The 15,545-nt window shown below is 51.7% G+C and overlaps 1 protein-coding gene across 3 annotated transcripts; it reads right to left on the bottom strand.

Annotated features, from left to right (window-relative positions):
- Positions 1-15: 15 nt before the first annotated feature.
- RETREG2 (reticulophagy regulator family member 2) lies at positions 16-15,504 on the bottom strand. Of its 3 annotated transcripts, XR_012588331.1 has the most exons (10): positions 15,136-15,498; positions 12,287-12,393; positions 6,858-6,888; positions 5,970-6,105; positions 4,564-4,648; positions 3,640-3,777; positions 3,207-3,301; positions 2,146-2,281; positions 607-1,408; positions 16-514 (listed from the first exon to the last, which is right to left on the bottom strand). XR_012588331.1 is itself a non-coding variant. In XM_074594699.1 (9 exons), exons 1-9 carry the CDS (start codon positions 15,489-15,491, stop codon positions 678-680), a joined length of 1,815 nt encoding a protein of 604 aa, XP_074450800.1. In that variant the 5' UTR covers positions 15,492-15,504; the 3' UTR covers positions 16-677. The 3 variants fall into 3 exon arrangements, 2 of the variants coding, with proteins under 2 accessions (XP_074450800.1, XP_074450801.1); XM_074594699.1 differs by having other exon boundaries at positions 16-1,408; positions 15,136-15,504; XM_074594700.1 differs by lacking the exon at positions 15,136-15,498 and adding an exon at positions 14,860-14,870 and having other exon boundaries at positions 16-1,408.
- Positions 15,505-15,545: the final 41 nt, after the last annotated feature.

The raw sequence follows: 15,545 nt of genomic DNA on the forward strand, positions 1-15,545 counted from the left end.
AGAGTACAGAACAGGGCCAGGAGCCAACGTCATTGATTGCAAAGAAACTCCACAGCCACCCAGCAGCAGAACTCAAATCAGGGGAAAAAAACCCCAGGTATTGCCCGACCCTCGGTTCCAGCAGCGACAGTCGGCAGAAGGAGTCTCTTCGCTGCACAGCACCCGCCTGCTTTTGTCCCCGTACTGCTGCCCTCCCCTCTGAAGACCCCTTTCCCTCCCCCAAAACGAAACCAATGAAAGTTAAAATTATTTACACTTTTAGCCATTTAAAAACCCAATAAAATAAGATTGCATATGTCCTACTGGGGATGTGGGCATTAGCAGCAGCTACAGCTAGCTCGGTACTCTGCGTGCAAAACGAAAGACAAACAGAAGACAGACCAAAATACTGCACCATTACTAGGAAGCGTTTGCTGGGGTTGGTGTTTCGATTGTGGCGTAAGGCTTCTAGGAGCCGGCTCCTCCCCAGCCGCAGGGCAGGGGCGTCTCCCGCTCAGCCAGCGAAGGCCGGGCTCTAGAAGGATGGAAAGGATTCGTTATTCCAGACACAGCACATTAACACTGACGCGTTTCCGTCCCAGTCAACACAAACATCTAAAAACCCACTGCACGTTCACGGTGTGAGTTCTTCCTTCTTTCCAGTGACGATGGAGGAAAAGGGGGTGCATGAAGAAGACCTAAGACATAGATGCTGCTGTCATCACTGCCTCCTCCTCATCTCCTTGCTTTGGCAGCTCAGCAAGTGTGGGAGAGGGGGGAGCCGGAGCAGCAGGAGACTCTTGCGCCTCCTGCTCCTCCCCGAGCCCCAGCTCTACATCCATTTGCTCCAGCTCCCCCTGATCCAGTAGCTCAAAGTCATCTGCTTCCTCCTCGTCCTCTGGTGAAGCTGCCGTCTCCGTCTCCACCACTTCGGTCTCTGACAACTGTGCTTGGAAGCTCAGTTTCTCTTCAGGCTCGGTGGGGAGGAACTCGGAGAGGGAGGGCCCCTCGCTGGCCTCTGAGGACCGCAGCAGGGCAGAGAGGGTGTTCTGCACCGCCGTGGTAATGGCAGTGGTGACGATCTCCTCGCTCAGTGTGTTGATGCAGATGCCCAAGCCCGGGGCAGGGACAGTCTTTGGCTCTGCGTCGCCTCCTGCCGCTTGCCCGCTGCCATTGAAATGCGTATTTACAAAATGGAGAGGAGACGCTAGGTGAAGGATGGAGAGGTCAGAGTCCACGGCCTCCTTCTCTGCTGAGTCCAGCTCACGGGCAGCGTGGGCAAGCTCAGGACCCAGAGGCACACCAAACGCATCTTCATCGCCCTGTGGTCCCAGGTCTCTGGAATGATATTCTTCCACGGAGGGAAACTCTGCCAGGTCCTTGGAAAATGACTCCTCTGGCTCGCTGTGCAGGCTCTGCTGATCCAGGTCTGAAAGGCATCAGCATTAAGGCACAGGTCCCCTCACCTCGACCCAGGGCACTGGTACCTCCCACCTACCTCCCCCATGCACCAGGCCTCACTTTTGGGCATCCTTCCAGCTCTGGGAGCACAGCAGGAAGGGGTCTGCAGTTATTCCCTTCTCCCCAGTGGCACGACTCACGTGGAGTGTCCCTTTTCTCATCCTATTCTGCGTGCTCAGAGAGGTCTTCCTTCTCCAGCTCACGCTCTCTGCATCTAGAGCCCTCCACTAAAACCCACAGGGTCAGGAAAATTGTCCTTACAGCACATCACCTGCCTGTTCCTCCCCAGACACGTAAGTGACCACATCCTAGTGATTACCTTCACGTTCCTCACCACTAACCAGTCTTTCTCTGAGCTCATAAGTCTGACAGAGTGGGGCGTCTGACCTGTTTCACCCAGCATCATAGATGGGTGTGTGACTATACCATACAATGATTTATGAGGGATTTTGTGGATGGCTTCGCTCTCTTGCTGGAGTGACAAAAGAAAATTGTCTTGTGGGGCAGTAATCAGAGGCAGATGTCCACTCAGGACCAATTCAGGATCAGCCATGAAGCCACGGCATGCAGTGCTGCTATTACTACTTCCTCCTTTTAATGCCCTTCCCCCTGCAAATAGCTAGGTTCTCTCCCTGTGTTCGGAGGGAGTTTTTCTGGGACAAAACACTGAGGGTCAGGAAGGCAGTGAAGTGTCCCATCACGTACCTTCCGAAACGTCCGTCAGCTGTGGGGTGGTAGCCCTTGAGACAGAAAAGCCCCCACTCTCCAGGATGGAAGCCTCCTCATCAGAAAGCTCAGAATCTGTGATTGACAGCGCCAGGGCAGTCTTCTTCACATCCACCTGCATGGGATGAAGGCAGAGGGACAAATTCCTGGATGTCTGACTACCAGTGCTGCCTACAGGCACCCCCGCACAAACCAGAGCTTCCAGGCATAAGGTCCTTTGCTGGAGAGACTCTCCAGCAAGAAAGCAGGAGGGGGGTGGGCAAAGTGCTCATTGCACTGCCAGGAAAGGACAGTTTCAGCTCACACTGGCTTTCCTGCAATAATTCACTGCCTGAAGCTTTGCCTGCCCTCAGTGAAGAACCCAAAAGAGCCAGCATAAGATGGGATCAGCCTGTAGCAGTCTCAGAAGGCTTTGATCCTTCTTCCTCTCCTGGGATCACCAAGGAGCTAAACAGCCCTTCCCTTTTGCATTCACATTGGGCCCAATGACACCTTCTACAAGTAGCAGTGGTTCAAGCATCCGAATTCCTTTAGAGGCTGAGGCTTCCCATGCCACAGCCCAGCTACATACCCAGAGCTCCTGTAAAGGAAGACACCAGGTCCGTTTCTGTGGTGCACGTATCGAAAGGTCACGCCTAGTCCGACTGAGAGCAGGGAACTGTGTAAGAGTTCCTCATCTCTCCTTTCCAGTGGTGACAAGCCTCTGCACATTACACCCGGAGCATTGATTTCTTTAGGAGATGCTCACATTCTCTGAGCATGAAGCATAACCATCAAAGCAATTCCGCAGGAGGCTGGAGCATGGCTTGCCCTGTCCTGCTCCTGCATCACCAGCCCTGTGCTGCTGAATTCTCAATACCCAGATTGGAGACAATGGCCTTCATCAAACTAATATTCTTCTGCCATCGGGATTCTGCGAAGTGACTTGTTGCTCTGCTGTTCATTATGAATGCAGCTGTACTCAGACCCCCCCTTGGCTCTCAAGCTGCTACAGACCAGACAGGAGGGACTGGTTGCTGCATAGCTCTTTGCGCTCTTACCACTGGGGAGAAGCCTGACAGCTCTGCTTCACTCTCACTCTCCGTCTCTGCTGTTGGCTCATCACCTGCTGCAGGCTCACTCTTCCCTTGTCGCTCTATGAGAAAAAGAAAGGCTTTACATGAGACTCAAGGAATTTTATGCCTTTATACATCACTTTCCCACTTCTTCTACCATCCTGTGAAACTGTCCAGTTTCCCAGAAGCCCAAGGTTCCTAGAAACAACTGTAATCTGTTGCTCTCATTTGCCATTCCCAGGATTACCTGCCCAGTTGCTCTCCCCATAGCCCTCAAGTTTCAGTCTGTTTTCCCCTGCTCCGCTGCAGCCTTTCCCCACACGCTGTTGCCAGACCTGCTCTCCCCATTGTCCCTTTGCTAGGCCTCCACCTTGGGAGGATGACCCCAGAAAAAGTCAGAGCGAAGGTGGGTCCTTACTCTTCTTCTCATGCTTGTGGTGCAGCGTCTCTGCCTTCATGCTGTAGTCCAGTTTCATCAGAACAGGCTCCAAACGCGTGTACATCCTCTGGATCAGTTCGTGGTAGACCACCAGAGGCCAAAGCAGAATGCTGAGCACTGTGACAACAGGATGCGGGGAGTGTGAGAGACAGACCAAGCACAACTCAGCCCTTGACGGGGCGCCAGCAAGAAGCTGCATCAGGGGAAGCGCAGTTGAATGGCATTTGCTTTCCCACCTGACTGCCTAAAATCCTCATCCATGGCTATTCTTATTCATGCCAAAGCTCCTGATTAACCAGGTTTTCCTAACAGATCTCTGTTAGGATACAAATTTATGTTAAGATGAAGCGTAAGCCCTCCTCTTCGGCCACTACATCCCAGCCCTAACATGCAACAGAAGGCCTGAAATGAGGTTATTGAAACTAAAAATCACCAAAACTTTTATAAGGGTAGCAGCATAGAGCTCATATGTAGATGCGCCAGCAGCAGACCACCTGAACAGTCTTCAGAGTTAGCAGGGATTCATGACGCAGTGAAAAAGGTCTTATTTGCTAAACATGCAGCTTGCAGCTTCTTTAACGACTCTCTCGATACGGATATGCCCACTCTAGGAACTGAGAGACTGCAGGTTTCTGCTTCTCCGGGGCCTCACCAGCACAGCTCCAGCCGCGGGCAGGAGAGGAACACAATGCTTTAGCGACGGCTCCCTCTCCCGACTTTGCCGTTGTACTGCATGCACACACTTAAAGCAAGAGACTTCCCAGAGCACATTCCCTCTATCGATTAATCATCTTGCACAGATCCCCTCAAGAAAACCACAAATATGCTTCTACCAGCGTATTCTACCAGGGCAGTTATGTCATGTTTCAGCTTAAGTCAGACGAGAGAGCTGCTTATACTCACAAATGATGTAGGAGATCATTATGCCTGGAACATAGTGTCCAACTACAGCCAGAATCAGGCAGCCTGAACAGACACTCATGCAGAACTGAAGGAAGAGAGAGGACAAACAGAAGTGACAAGAGGCAGAGATACATCTATGCAACCAGTGCAGGAAACCCAGTTAGAGCAAAACGAGGGATGCTCCCCACACAGTCAGTACACCAGCTTTGCACTGAGTACGTTCAGATGCTGACAATCACAACTCAGACAGCCTGGTTGGGTTAAGCTGGAAGCATTAGAGGTTCAAGCGCAGGAAAACCAAGGTAACCCAAGACCCCAATAAAATGAATCAAAACTTCATCGGACAATTCTTTACGCAGTAAATGACGTTCCCTGAGGCTAGGACAGGATATTGCAAATTGCCATTTTAAAGTACATCTCTCCTGCAGAGCTCAGCACTTTAAGAGAAGCCCGTACTGTCCTGACAGAGACAGGAAGCTGTTACAGAGTCACGAGATGCTGTGCCACTGCTACGCAATAAACCAGCTGGAAGAAGCATTAGCAGAACCCACACTCCCACCAGACCAGGACCTTCCTCCTATGGAAAAAGTGGAAGTATAATGGTACAGCCCTGAGGGCTTATCCTGCATTCTCCTGGGGAGGGGGAGAAGTGAGAACAGACACCCTGCAAGCCAGGGCATGGGCATATTGACTAAATCCAGCAATTAAGAATTTCACTCATAATGGAAAGGGTCTACAAAAGCTGGGGACCTCTAAGGACTTTGCTCTCCATGAATTCACTCTTTATGGGCATCTTGGTCCTGGTCTCCTACTCCCTGTAGTTGGGACAGTATTTTAACAGAAGAGAAGTAATTAGCAGTGATAGAAACCCGCTCCTTTTGGCACATTGGACCCCAGCAAGCCTGATACAATCCCAGTGGCTGGTCTGTCCTATTTTCTGTGATGTTAAGGCAACTCCTGTCTACAAACCCTTCCCAAACAACACGTCACAGCCATCACAACATGGTTTATGACAAGTTTCCACGCACTCAGAAACACCACTGCATTTGGACTTGGCTAGCCACATCTTGGCTATTAAAATAGGTAGGACCAGGTTAAAGGGTTGAATGGAGCCTGTGAAAGGGGCAGAGACTGTAGGCTCCCCTGTTTTCTCCCCATTCCCAATCTAAGAACTTTTGTTTGCCCACTAGCCATTCACAGAAGGGTTCAGCTCCAGCTTACAAATACTGGAAGCAAATTATTCATTATTTAAGCTTCCCATGGCACAAAGTCTGAAAGGAATGAACAGCAAATGTTAAACACGGATAGGAAATGTAAAAATATGGATCTGACATTCTATCAACCCCTAGGCCACTAGTAATGGAAAGAAAAGCCCCTGCACAGAAGAGTAGGTATCTCCAGCTTACCTTGGCAGGATTTTGCCTCTTGTACTGTAGCAGTTCCTGCAGGTACAGCCTGAAGGTGACCCAGCTCTCTGCCAGACAGTGACACAGCTCAGGGACACTGAGCAGGTGAGGTTGTGCCCCTGAAGTCACCCCCTCACTAGAGACAGACAAGAGCAAGAAGACAATCTTTGAATGTGGTCTGTTTTGTTGCAGGGGGCGGAACAGCTACACTGGGAAGAGACATCCCTACCAAAGGCTTGACAATACTGACTGCATCTTCAACTGAACTACGGAAGACGCTTGATTTGGAGATGCTTTTTTCCTTTAATCAGGAAGACAATGAAGAGACACCTGAGCCAAGCAGCAGCAGCAGCAGACGCCATGCCACAGCATCCCTGTGCCACAGGCCTAAGATGCAAAGCAGTTCACTCAAAGCCACACAGGCAGAAGGGCTGGAGATGGAACTAGTTACATGGCCTCCTCTGGCACCAAGTCTGAGGTAGCCCGAGTGTGGTGCTCAGACCTATAACCACGGCCAAGCACGGGATGCGAGCTATGCCACCACAGACAGCACATATGGCCTGCAAAAGTCAGCCTTGGGGATTTCCTTCTCTCTGGAAGATTCTTAAAATAGTTCAGGACAGATCCAGGGAAGAAACCCAAGAGTTCCTAACATCAGAAGCAGTTGAGCTTTATTGCTACTCAAAGAACACTTGCTTTCCCCAGAGTCTCAAACTGTGGCTCCGGAGCTGATAAGCAGCTCTCAGTGCAGGAGAAACTGCTACCAATGTTTCGCAGCAGGAGACGTGCAGTCTACCAACAACAGCAAAGAGGGCAGGTGAGATCACCACACTACATTAAGGCTTCCCCACTCTCCCTTCTCATCAAGGAACACATCAGTGAGCTTACCTCTCCCCTCCCGGCTCCTCCGATGGTTGTGCTGTAGAGAGAACACAGGACATGAGTCAGCCAAGTGCAAAATACAACCCGACATTTTTACCACTTGAACAGAGCAGAGCTGGAGATGTATCATCCTTAGCTAGGGATGCCCCCTGGGGACCTTCTTCATGCTCTCACGCAAGCAGCTTGGAGTTCGAGCTGCACAGGCTTCAGTGAAGCATGCCTGGAGACTCGGAGCAGCCGGAGCACCCGTCTCAGGGTGCCCCAGCACACCTTGCAACCTGTGTTGACACACACACGGCATGACACTTGTATCTGAGTTGCACCCTGCCGCTAGCACGTGGGCTCTCCACTGCAGGGATCATACAGCTTGCCCTGACATTCCACACGTCTGGGCAGTGCCATCCCCAGGGCAGCTGCCTAGCCCTTGTCATTCACAGAGGACTGGCAGCACAGTCCCTGGTCTGGGCAAAGATTCAGTTCCCATCTCAGAGCCCAACGTGGCACTTGCAGGTCTGAGCTGCATTTCCCACCGACCAGCCCAGACCACAGCCCCTGGCAGGATGCTGTGTACAAATGCCAGAGATCTCCCTCTGTCTCTATCCTGTCCCATAGAATTAAGTAACAAATAGCAGTCTTGTGTATAATTATCTAATTTTAGGGCTCTTATGTCCCCTGACAGCTCTTTGTGCCAGGCACAGATATAACTATAATCCTAAGGTTTGGCAGCCTGGGTAAGAACAAGGGAAAGCTTCTCCCATTCCTCTCTGTACCCAATCCAGTGATGATCAAACAGGGACTTACTCCGTGCAGTACTGAAGAGAGGAGCAGTGTTTCAATGGCAGAGGTCACACATGATTATGCTCTGCCTTTAGATACATAGACAAAAAACCCCCCAAATATTTCTATGATAGCTGGAACTCATGAGCCTGTCTGCCTATGGATTTGGGTGTCCTGGCTAGCTGACTAGTGTCTGGGGAGGTACAGGGCTCAACCAAAGCCCTTCCAGCAACACAGTCTTTGTAAGCCTCCCATGTTCAACAAGGCCCTCATCACGCTGTGAAGGGTCCTCCAGGTCTACCCTCCTTGTGCAGGTTTTGGCTGGGATAGAGTTAATTTTTTTCCATAGTAGCTAGTATGGAGCCATGTTTTGGATCTGTGCTGAAAACTGTGTTGATAACCCAGGGATGCGTTAGCTATTGCTGAGCAGTGCTTACACAGAGTCAAGGCCTTTTCTGCTCCTCACCCCACCCCACCAGCAAGCAGGCTGGGAGGGCACAAGAAGTTGGAGGGGACACAGCTGGGAGAGCTGACCCCGACTGACCAAAGGGATATTCTATGCTCAGCATATGAAGCTGGGGGAAGAAGAAGGAAGAAGGGGACGTTTGGAGTGATGGTGTTTGTCTTCCCAAGTAACCGTAATGTGTGATGGAGCCCTGCTTTCCTGGGGATGTCTGAACACCTGTCTGCCAATGGGAAACAGTGAATGAATTCCTTGTTTTGCTTTGGTTGCATGTGCGGCTTTTGCTTTACCTATTAAACTGTCTTTATCTCAACCCATGAGTTTTCTCACTTTTACCCTTCCTATTCTCTCCCCCATCCCACCAGGGGGGAGTGAGCAAGCAGCTGCGTGGTGCTTAGTTGCCAGCTGGGGTTAAACCACGACACCTCCTCTACCAGTCAGCCTACCTCCTAAAGTTGGTAGGGACAGATACACCTTAGGCGCTGTCTGGCCAATGGCAAACCTAGTCCAAAAGGGTCTAAAAATCAGTCGGACCCTATCCCCTACACTGCACGTCACCATGTAAACAGGACTAAAATAAAGGAAGAGAGTTTACATTCAAAGTCCAGGCTAATTGTTAGAAACTGTCTGAAAAACGCAACATGAACAAAAAAGAGGTTTGAGTCCTCCCTGGAGTCATCAGCCAGATGCAAAGCCCAAAAGCAGCAGTGACTCTCCCAGGGAAAGACACAGAGGAAGCGAACATCCCTCACTGCCAACACCCAGTGAGGCTCCAGACTCCAGTTCAAGCCGCAGAAGAGAGCTCTCCCGCAGCCACCGTTCTCCCAAGACACAGGACGATGGGCCAAGTATGTCAGACTCCTCCTCCCGCTGCAGGCACTGCACCAGCCAGCTCGCACAGTGCAGTGGAGCGGGAGGCCATCAGACCAGGGGAGGAGGCGATTCTTTGAGAGCGTGACCCAGATTTCCAGTAATTGGGCCTGACAAGAGGAGTCAACTGCTCTCAGACTGGGCTGCCCATCCGCTCCTCTGCCCACGACTCTTGGGTATGGCTGCCAAGGCAGCCAGCAAGCATGGCTCATAAAGGGAGCTTGGGGCGAGAAAGGAATATTATGGACAAAGCTCCACCCCTACGAGGTGGTTGCTTCTCTCGCACGGCTGCTGATGCTGTATTTTGTTATTGTGCTCAGGAATCTAAAGCTGCTTAATCGCAGCACGCAGAAATCCAGCTGTATCTCAAAGCCTCATCTATTACCTGCACTAAATCACCAAATAAATTACATTTGGCACTGGCTGGTATGTGACGGCTGGCTATACTGGCTGTACCAGCTACCAAAATGAGGTGCTGGGATGGCTGCTGTACTCTGCTGGACAGAAATGCCAGCAACACAGCAAGCAGGAGGGCAGAGGAGCCCCACTGCTCTCTGACTGACTGCAGTAATCCAAGCCATCCAAAATATGCCAGCAGAGGGAGTGAAACAATTCTCCTCAGTTGCTTCTGAAGGTTTCTGAGACACTTTGGGGAGCTGCAGAACATTTCAGCAGGCTGCAGAATGTTCACGTGATTTCAACTATCTGGCAAAACACAAGCTGTCTTTAAAATCAACCGTATCTTGCTTCCTGTAGTAGAGTAGCCTGCCTGCTGGCTATCCCAAAGCACTGGAGCCTTACACCAGTTGAAGGAAGAGCCCAACCACAAAAAACCTAGAGCATTTCTGACAGGACACATTCACTTAAGTAAGGCTTAGCTCCAACCTGTGCTGCAATACTGTCTAGCACTGATACAACTAAGCCAGCAAGCAGGACGCCCACAGCTGGCCTCAGATCATCAATAAGCGGCTGAAATCTTGCTGTCGGCATTTCACACCGCATTGTGGGTTAATACAAACCACTTGACATACACCAGGCTCTTGTGGGAGACCAGTCAGCCACGCAAGAGTTTAGGTTATGTGTTGGTACTGACAAATTATCGCTGATGGATTCCTTGGCTCTGACAGGTTTTCAACACTTCCTCACGAGGCGTTCTTCATCTGTGTGTAAACTTTAGCTAGAAAGCAGGGGCCCTTTTTAAGGAGTACCAGCATTCAACTGCAAAATGCTTTGCTAAAGCTCTTCCATGCTACATTTTCCTACACTGACCAAAATACAGCTGCCAAACAATGGTACAGAAAACATCCCTACTTGGTACCCATTTCAGGAGAAAGTGGAGGTGCCTCCTAAGTCCTTAAACAATACTTAAGTGTAACCCCACGTAGACAAGATTACATATTGAGAGAATACCCTGCATGGGAGCTGAAAATATGCAGTCCCTTCTGACAAGACCTAAAAAGGTGGTGCATCTCACTGCTCCTAGTGCGTCCCTGATCACAGGGTGTGAGTAACTGCAAAACACATGCTGAGGTTTTAGCATTCCTTCAGAAGTGATGTTATAAGCAGTCACCCAAGACATACAGAACTGCCACAAGCTGAGGTTTGTGTATATATGTGCCGACTCTTGAAGGTGTGGTACTGACCTACTTCCAAAAGCTCCTGGAAAAGCTTACAGGAAGCACTGAGGAGGAAAGCCACAAAGCTACAGCTCTGCTTCAGCGCGAAGTGAGAGCTACACAAGAACCCCTAAGTATTCAGCAGTGCCAGTTCAACAGGAGGCCCCTCAGGAACGCAGAGCACCGCTCCTTCCTTGCAGAGGCTGAGGAAACACGGTTCAGTGGACCATGTTGAAATCAGGGCTGTGACCTAACCAGGCACTTCAGAAAGGTGTCCCTGTTCTTTGCTGTCAGCAGCAGAAAAGCAGCAAGGAGTGAAATACAGGGTAGTACACCACTGAGGAGTGGCTCAGTAGGATGTGCACTGACTTCTTGCAGAGCTGATGATACAGGATGAGCCTAACCCCTGGTGTGTTGTTTTGCTTGTTTTTCTTTTTTTTTTTTTTCTTTTTCTATTCCTCACTGCTCTGCATCATATAAATTGAGTTCAGTATGGATTTCCTATTTTTTCTGTGATAACACAACTTTTACAGGCCTGGTACTTGCTGTAGTGACTCTACCCCCACCTGCCTCAATGATACCATTCTGTATTGGATACCAGGCTTTTGCATTTCTGGACATGTTTCAAGTGAGATGTTTTGGGTTGGCTTTAAACTATTCCCTTAAAAATCCAATGCGAATAAGCAGGAAATTAAATTGGCCAGTCCAGTTTGGCTGCCTAGTTACCTGAACCACACAAAGCAAACAGTTTCAAGACTACAGCTGAAACATATCTAATCTTATCAGGACTTCTGTGAAAGCACCCTTTAAGTCAGTACCCTTTTAGGTCAAATAAAGGACACCTTACAAACACACATATAGAGGGGCTTTCATTCAGAAACCCTCCCTAGAGTAGGGGGGCAGGGATGGAGGGCCCCAAGCTGCCTTTGAACAGCAGCAGTAGATGCAGTAGGCAGGTCTGGGTCCAGTGGTTTAACAAATTCCAATGAAGGAGGCACTCAAAGCAGACAGCAGCCAATCCACCTCATCATCATTCTGCGACTATTCCTCATTGCTTTTGTGCCTAATGTTGGCAAAGACCCTTCAGTAACTGGGAAAGATAAGCCAAGTGATTAGACTCGCCGATTAGCTGGAGACCAGATGCTGTTCAGTCCAGGTACAATACACTAACTGTCCCTGCTGTCAGACCTCATCATCCACTCTGCTACCTGCCACAAGGAGAAGTGGCTCTCATCTGCTCTGCCTCTTTCAGGGCATAAGTCCGTGCTGCTGTTAATTAAAACCAATACACTTCAACCTCCCCATTTCCTTCCCCCAGCTCAGCTGGCCCTATACGCCTAGACCTGTAATGATCTTTTCACCACAACATTTGCAGGAGAGAAAGGACATAGCAGAAACACTGCATCATCCCTGTCACCAGCTTCTCTGACAAGCTAGCCAGTCCCCCTTAGTCACTCGCAAAATGAGCTATTCCCAGAACTTCTCAGCACTGGGAGCAATTATTCCCATGCCCAGAATATTAGTATACAGACCAATACTCTGACACAAATAGGCAAGAGGCAGCAGCAGCATCAAAGCCTGCAGTTAAAGTAGGAACAGGGCTTACAGGACCTATGAGAGTGCCAGGGAAGGATTGGCTGTGGCCATAGCCCAGCAGCTGCTAACACTAGAACCATATCACCGTAGCTACAGTGCTACTCATCACATACCTGAGAAATCAAACAGGAACCTGGGCTTCCACCTCTCCAGCAAGAGGATGCCAAGAAGGGACATGCTGAGGAGAAAGAGGGGTCTCAGGGAGGTGGAGGAAAACAACCTAGAAATCAAACAAGAAATTGTTAGGCAGGAAAAAGGCAGCAAGTTACTGCTCTTGATGAGCAGATACAGCTTAGTGTATGGCAGAGCAGAAAACATCCGTCTGCTACAGGCCACTGCAGCAAGCATTGTGCTCTGTAGACACCCACCCCCGCCACAGCACGTTCTCAAATGGCGCCTTTGCCCACCAGCAGACAGCTGACTACCTGCCATCTCCCAGCGCACTCCTCCCCTGCTCCTGAGCTCCTCCTTTGGTTGTAAAACAAGATTTATGCTCCCTTGTACAAGTCCCTCCGAATCCTCAAGGTGGAGGCTCTAGACAATGTAAATACAGACTGCTGTAGCAGAAGACTGGTTGAGAATCGGCCTGTTTGCTGAAAACTTTGTCCTATTTGTCATCACAAGGTCCAGCATTACCCACAGGTAGCATCAAAACACATCCTGAACCTGCTTCTAGATGCCCGTTCTTTTATCACAAACTTTTCCCTGTTTAATCACAGCCTAGCACTTAAACGGTTTAGTTGCTCGCTTGACTCTATCATAAAACCTTTCATGTCCCTCATCAACACATTGGCTTAAGCCAAATGCCAGCTCACACAATACTACTCACACGTAGTCGCGCAATCCCACCATCAAAGAGTTTATCTCCCCACTCCATATAGGCTGAACAGCAAAGGTCCCAGGGTGGCGGTTGTGCCAGCAGCAGCTGTCTGCACTCCTCCTTTCCTCCAAACAAGAGCATCAGCAATTCCCTCCAGCTCAGAAGAGCTCTTTTTAAGTCTCTCCAGAAATGACTGCCAGTAAAATGCATTCACCCTCTCTCCTTTAATGAAAACTCCTTCCCAGAGCGAAAGAGCTGCTCTGCTATTTTACCTTCCTCCTCTTCCGGAAGTATTTGCCAGTAACTAGGCTCAAATGCACCAAGCTGATCAGAGTTGGAGAGCATCTTGCCGTGCAGCATAGGCTGTGCTCCCCACCAAGCCACAGCCGGGGCAGAGGACTTGGTAGAGAGATCTGTCTTGCTGAACAGCACAGAACGAGTGTCGTACGCTTTCCAAGGGCTTACAGTACCCATAATGACCTGAACAACAACGTTTTTATCCATTCTCATGGGACAGCAATTCTGTAGCTTAACACGTCAGCTCTGGAAGAATTTCCTCCTATTCCACCTCATTTATGGATTGCAGTTGAAGGGTGCAGGCTGAATCCTCCGTGAGACTGTAAATAATTCCTCCCTCTCTGTGATATTTAAATCTCTCTCTGCTGTCCTGTATTCTGGGCACTCTTTGTTTCTCTCGACCTTTTTACGCACAGTCCCTTAGCCAACACTGTCCACCACCCCTGCCCTCTCATGGCACGGCTCTCCGCCTCCCACTAACTTCGAAGCTCTGCGCTCAGATCTTTCCAGCTGGTAGAGGAGTCCCAAACCATTTAAGTACCTGGCTGCCATGTACGCCTCTGATAATCACATGCATGAGGGAATAATCACATGGATGAGGGAATAATCATATGGATGAGGGAGCAGAATGTAAACGGTCTCCTCAGAGCGACTTCAAAGGCTGTTTGGTCTCATACTTTCCCCTTCTCTGACTTCAGAGCCTGTCCCTTCCTATTCCATCTGCAACTGATGTTTAACTCTTTCCCTGACCTGTTTTGACCTTTTCTCCCGGGAAAGCTGCTGGCTGACAGCGTTTTTGCCAGCAAAACTGACTCACTGTTTATACAAACAAACAGGATGTTTTTCATTCCCGTCCACAGCTGGGCTCTGCCACTCAGGCTCCCGACTCCTCCTGGTGCCCAAGAGGCAGAGAAGGGAAGGCAGGGCAGGGGGAATACGCTCACCCCCAAAACCAAGTGGCCTTCATGTGAAAAATCAGCACCCTCCAGAGAAAGATTAACGAGCAGAAAGGCTTAAATAAAATGCCGCAGGGCAGCCTGCCGCTGCAGGAGGCCACGGGGCTTACTGACCATGCTGATGGGGTGAAGCGAACCGATAAAAGCACGGATGCAAAAATTAACCAGAAACGTGCCTGGGCGAGCCTCCAGTTGGGCCCAGCTGCATTTTATTATCACGGGGCAAATCCTGCCCAGGCTCTTGGCACCGTTTCCCCTCGGGGAGGGGCCTGTTTATGCTTGTCGGAAGAAAACAGCACCCTGACTCCTGGCTGAGCGCATCCCACGGCGTTAGGGGGCCACGGCTGCCCTCAGCTTTGCCGCAAAAACACTTGTCACCCCGCAGGAGCATGCCATCTGGCTCACAAGTGTCCACACGCCGCTGCCACCGCCGAGGGCTCGGCAAGCAGCTCCCCGATAGCCACTTGCCCAGCAGGGGGGCCGGCCCCGCTCCTCCCGCGGGCTACCCCCTCCCCAGCTCACCAGAGGGCCCTGCCGAGGGCTAGGCGAGCATCACCCCAATAACGCTAGCCCAGTCCCTCTCCCCCCGCGGCCTACCCCCGCCTCAGCTCACCAGAGGGCCCCGCCGAGGGCTGAGCGAGCATCACCCCGACAGCTGCTTGCCCGGCCCCGCTCCCCCCGCGGCCTACCCCCGCCCCAGCTCCCCGAGGATCCCACCAAGGGCTGGGCGAGCATCACCCCGACAAACGCTCGCCCAGCCCCGCTCCCCCCGCGCCCTACCCCCTTTCCCACCTCACTCGAGGGCCCCGCCGAGGGCTGGGCGAGCATCACCCCGACAGCCGCTCGCCCGGCCCCGCTCCCCCCACGGCCTACCCCCGCCCCAGCTCACCAGAGGGCCCCGCCGAGCGCGGCGGCGGTGACCAGGCTGTGCAGCGGCCTCTCCCACACCAGCAGCCGCTGAGCCGCCGCCAGCGCCGCCTCCCAGCCCCGCAGCCGCTGCCGCAGGGCCGCCGCCAGCCGCGCCGCCGCCGCCGCTGCCGCCTCCTCCTCCTCCTCTTCGGCCGCTGCCGCCGCCGCCGCCTCCTCGGCCCGGCCGCTCGCCATGGCTGCGGGAGTGGGGAAGGGAGGGGCCGCTGTCACCGCCGGCGGGGGAAGGAGGCCGGGGGGGTGACGGCGACCGCTGCACCGGCCCGGGCGGGCGGCACCGCCTGACGGGGACCAGGCGGCCGCTGGCGCCGCGCGCATGCGCAGCGCGCCCCGAGGCGGGAGGGGGGGGCACCGGCGGCGCGTGCGCCCGGG

This window comes from Larus michahellis, chromosome 7 (genome assembly GCF_964199755.1).
Source record: "Larus michahellis chromosome 7, bLarMic1.1, whole genome shotgun sequence".
In the NCBI taxonomy this organism is placed as follows: domain Eukaryota; kingdom Metazoa; phylum Chordata; class Aves; order Charadriiformes; family Laridae; genus Larus; species Larus michahellis.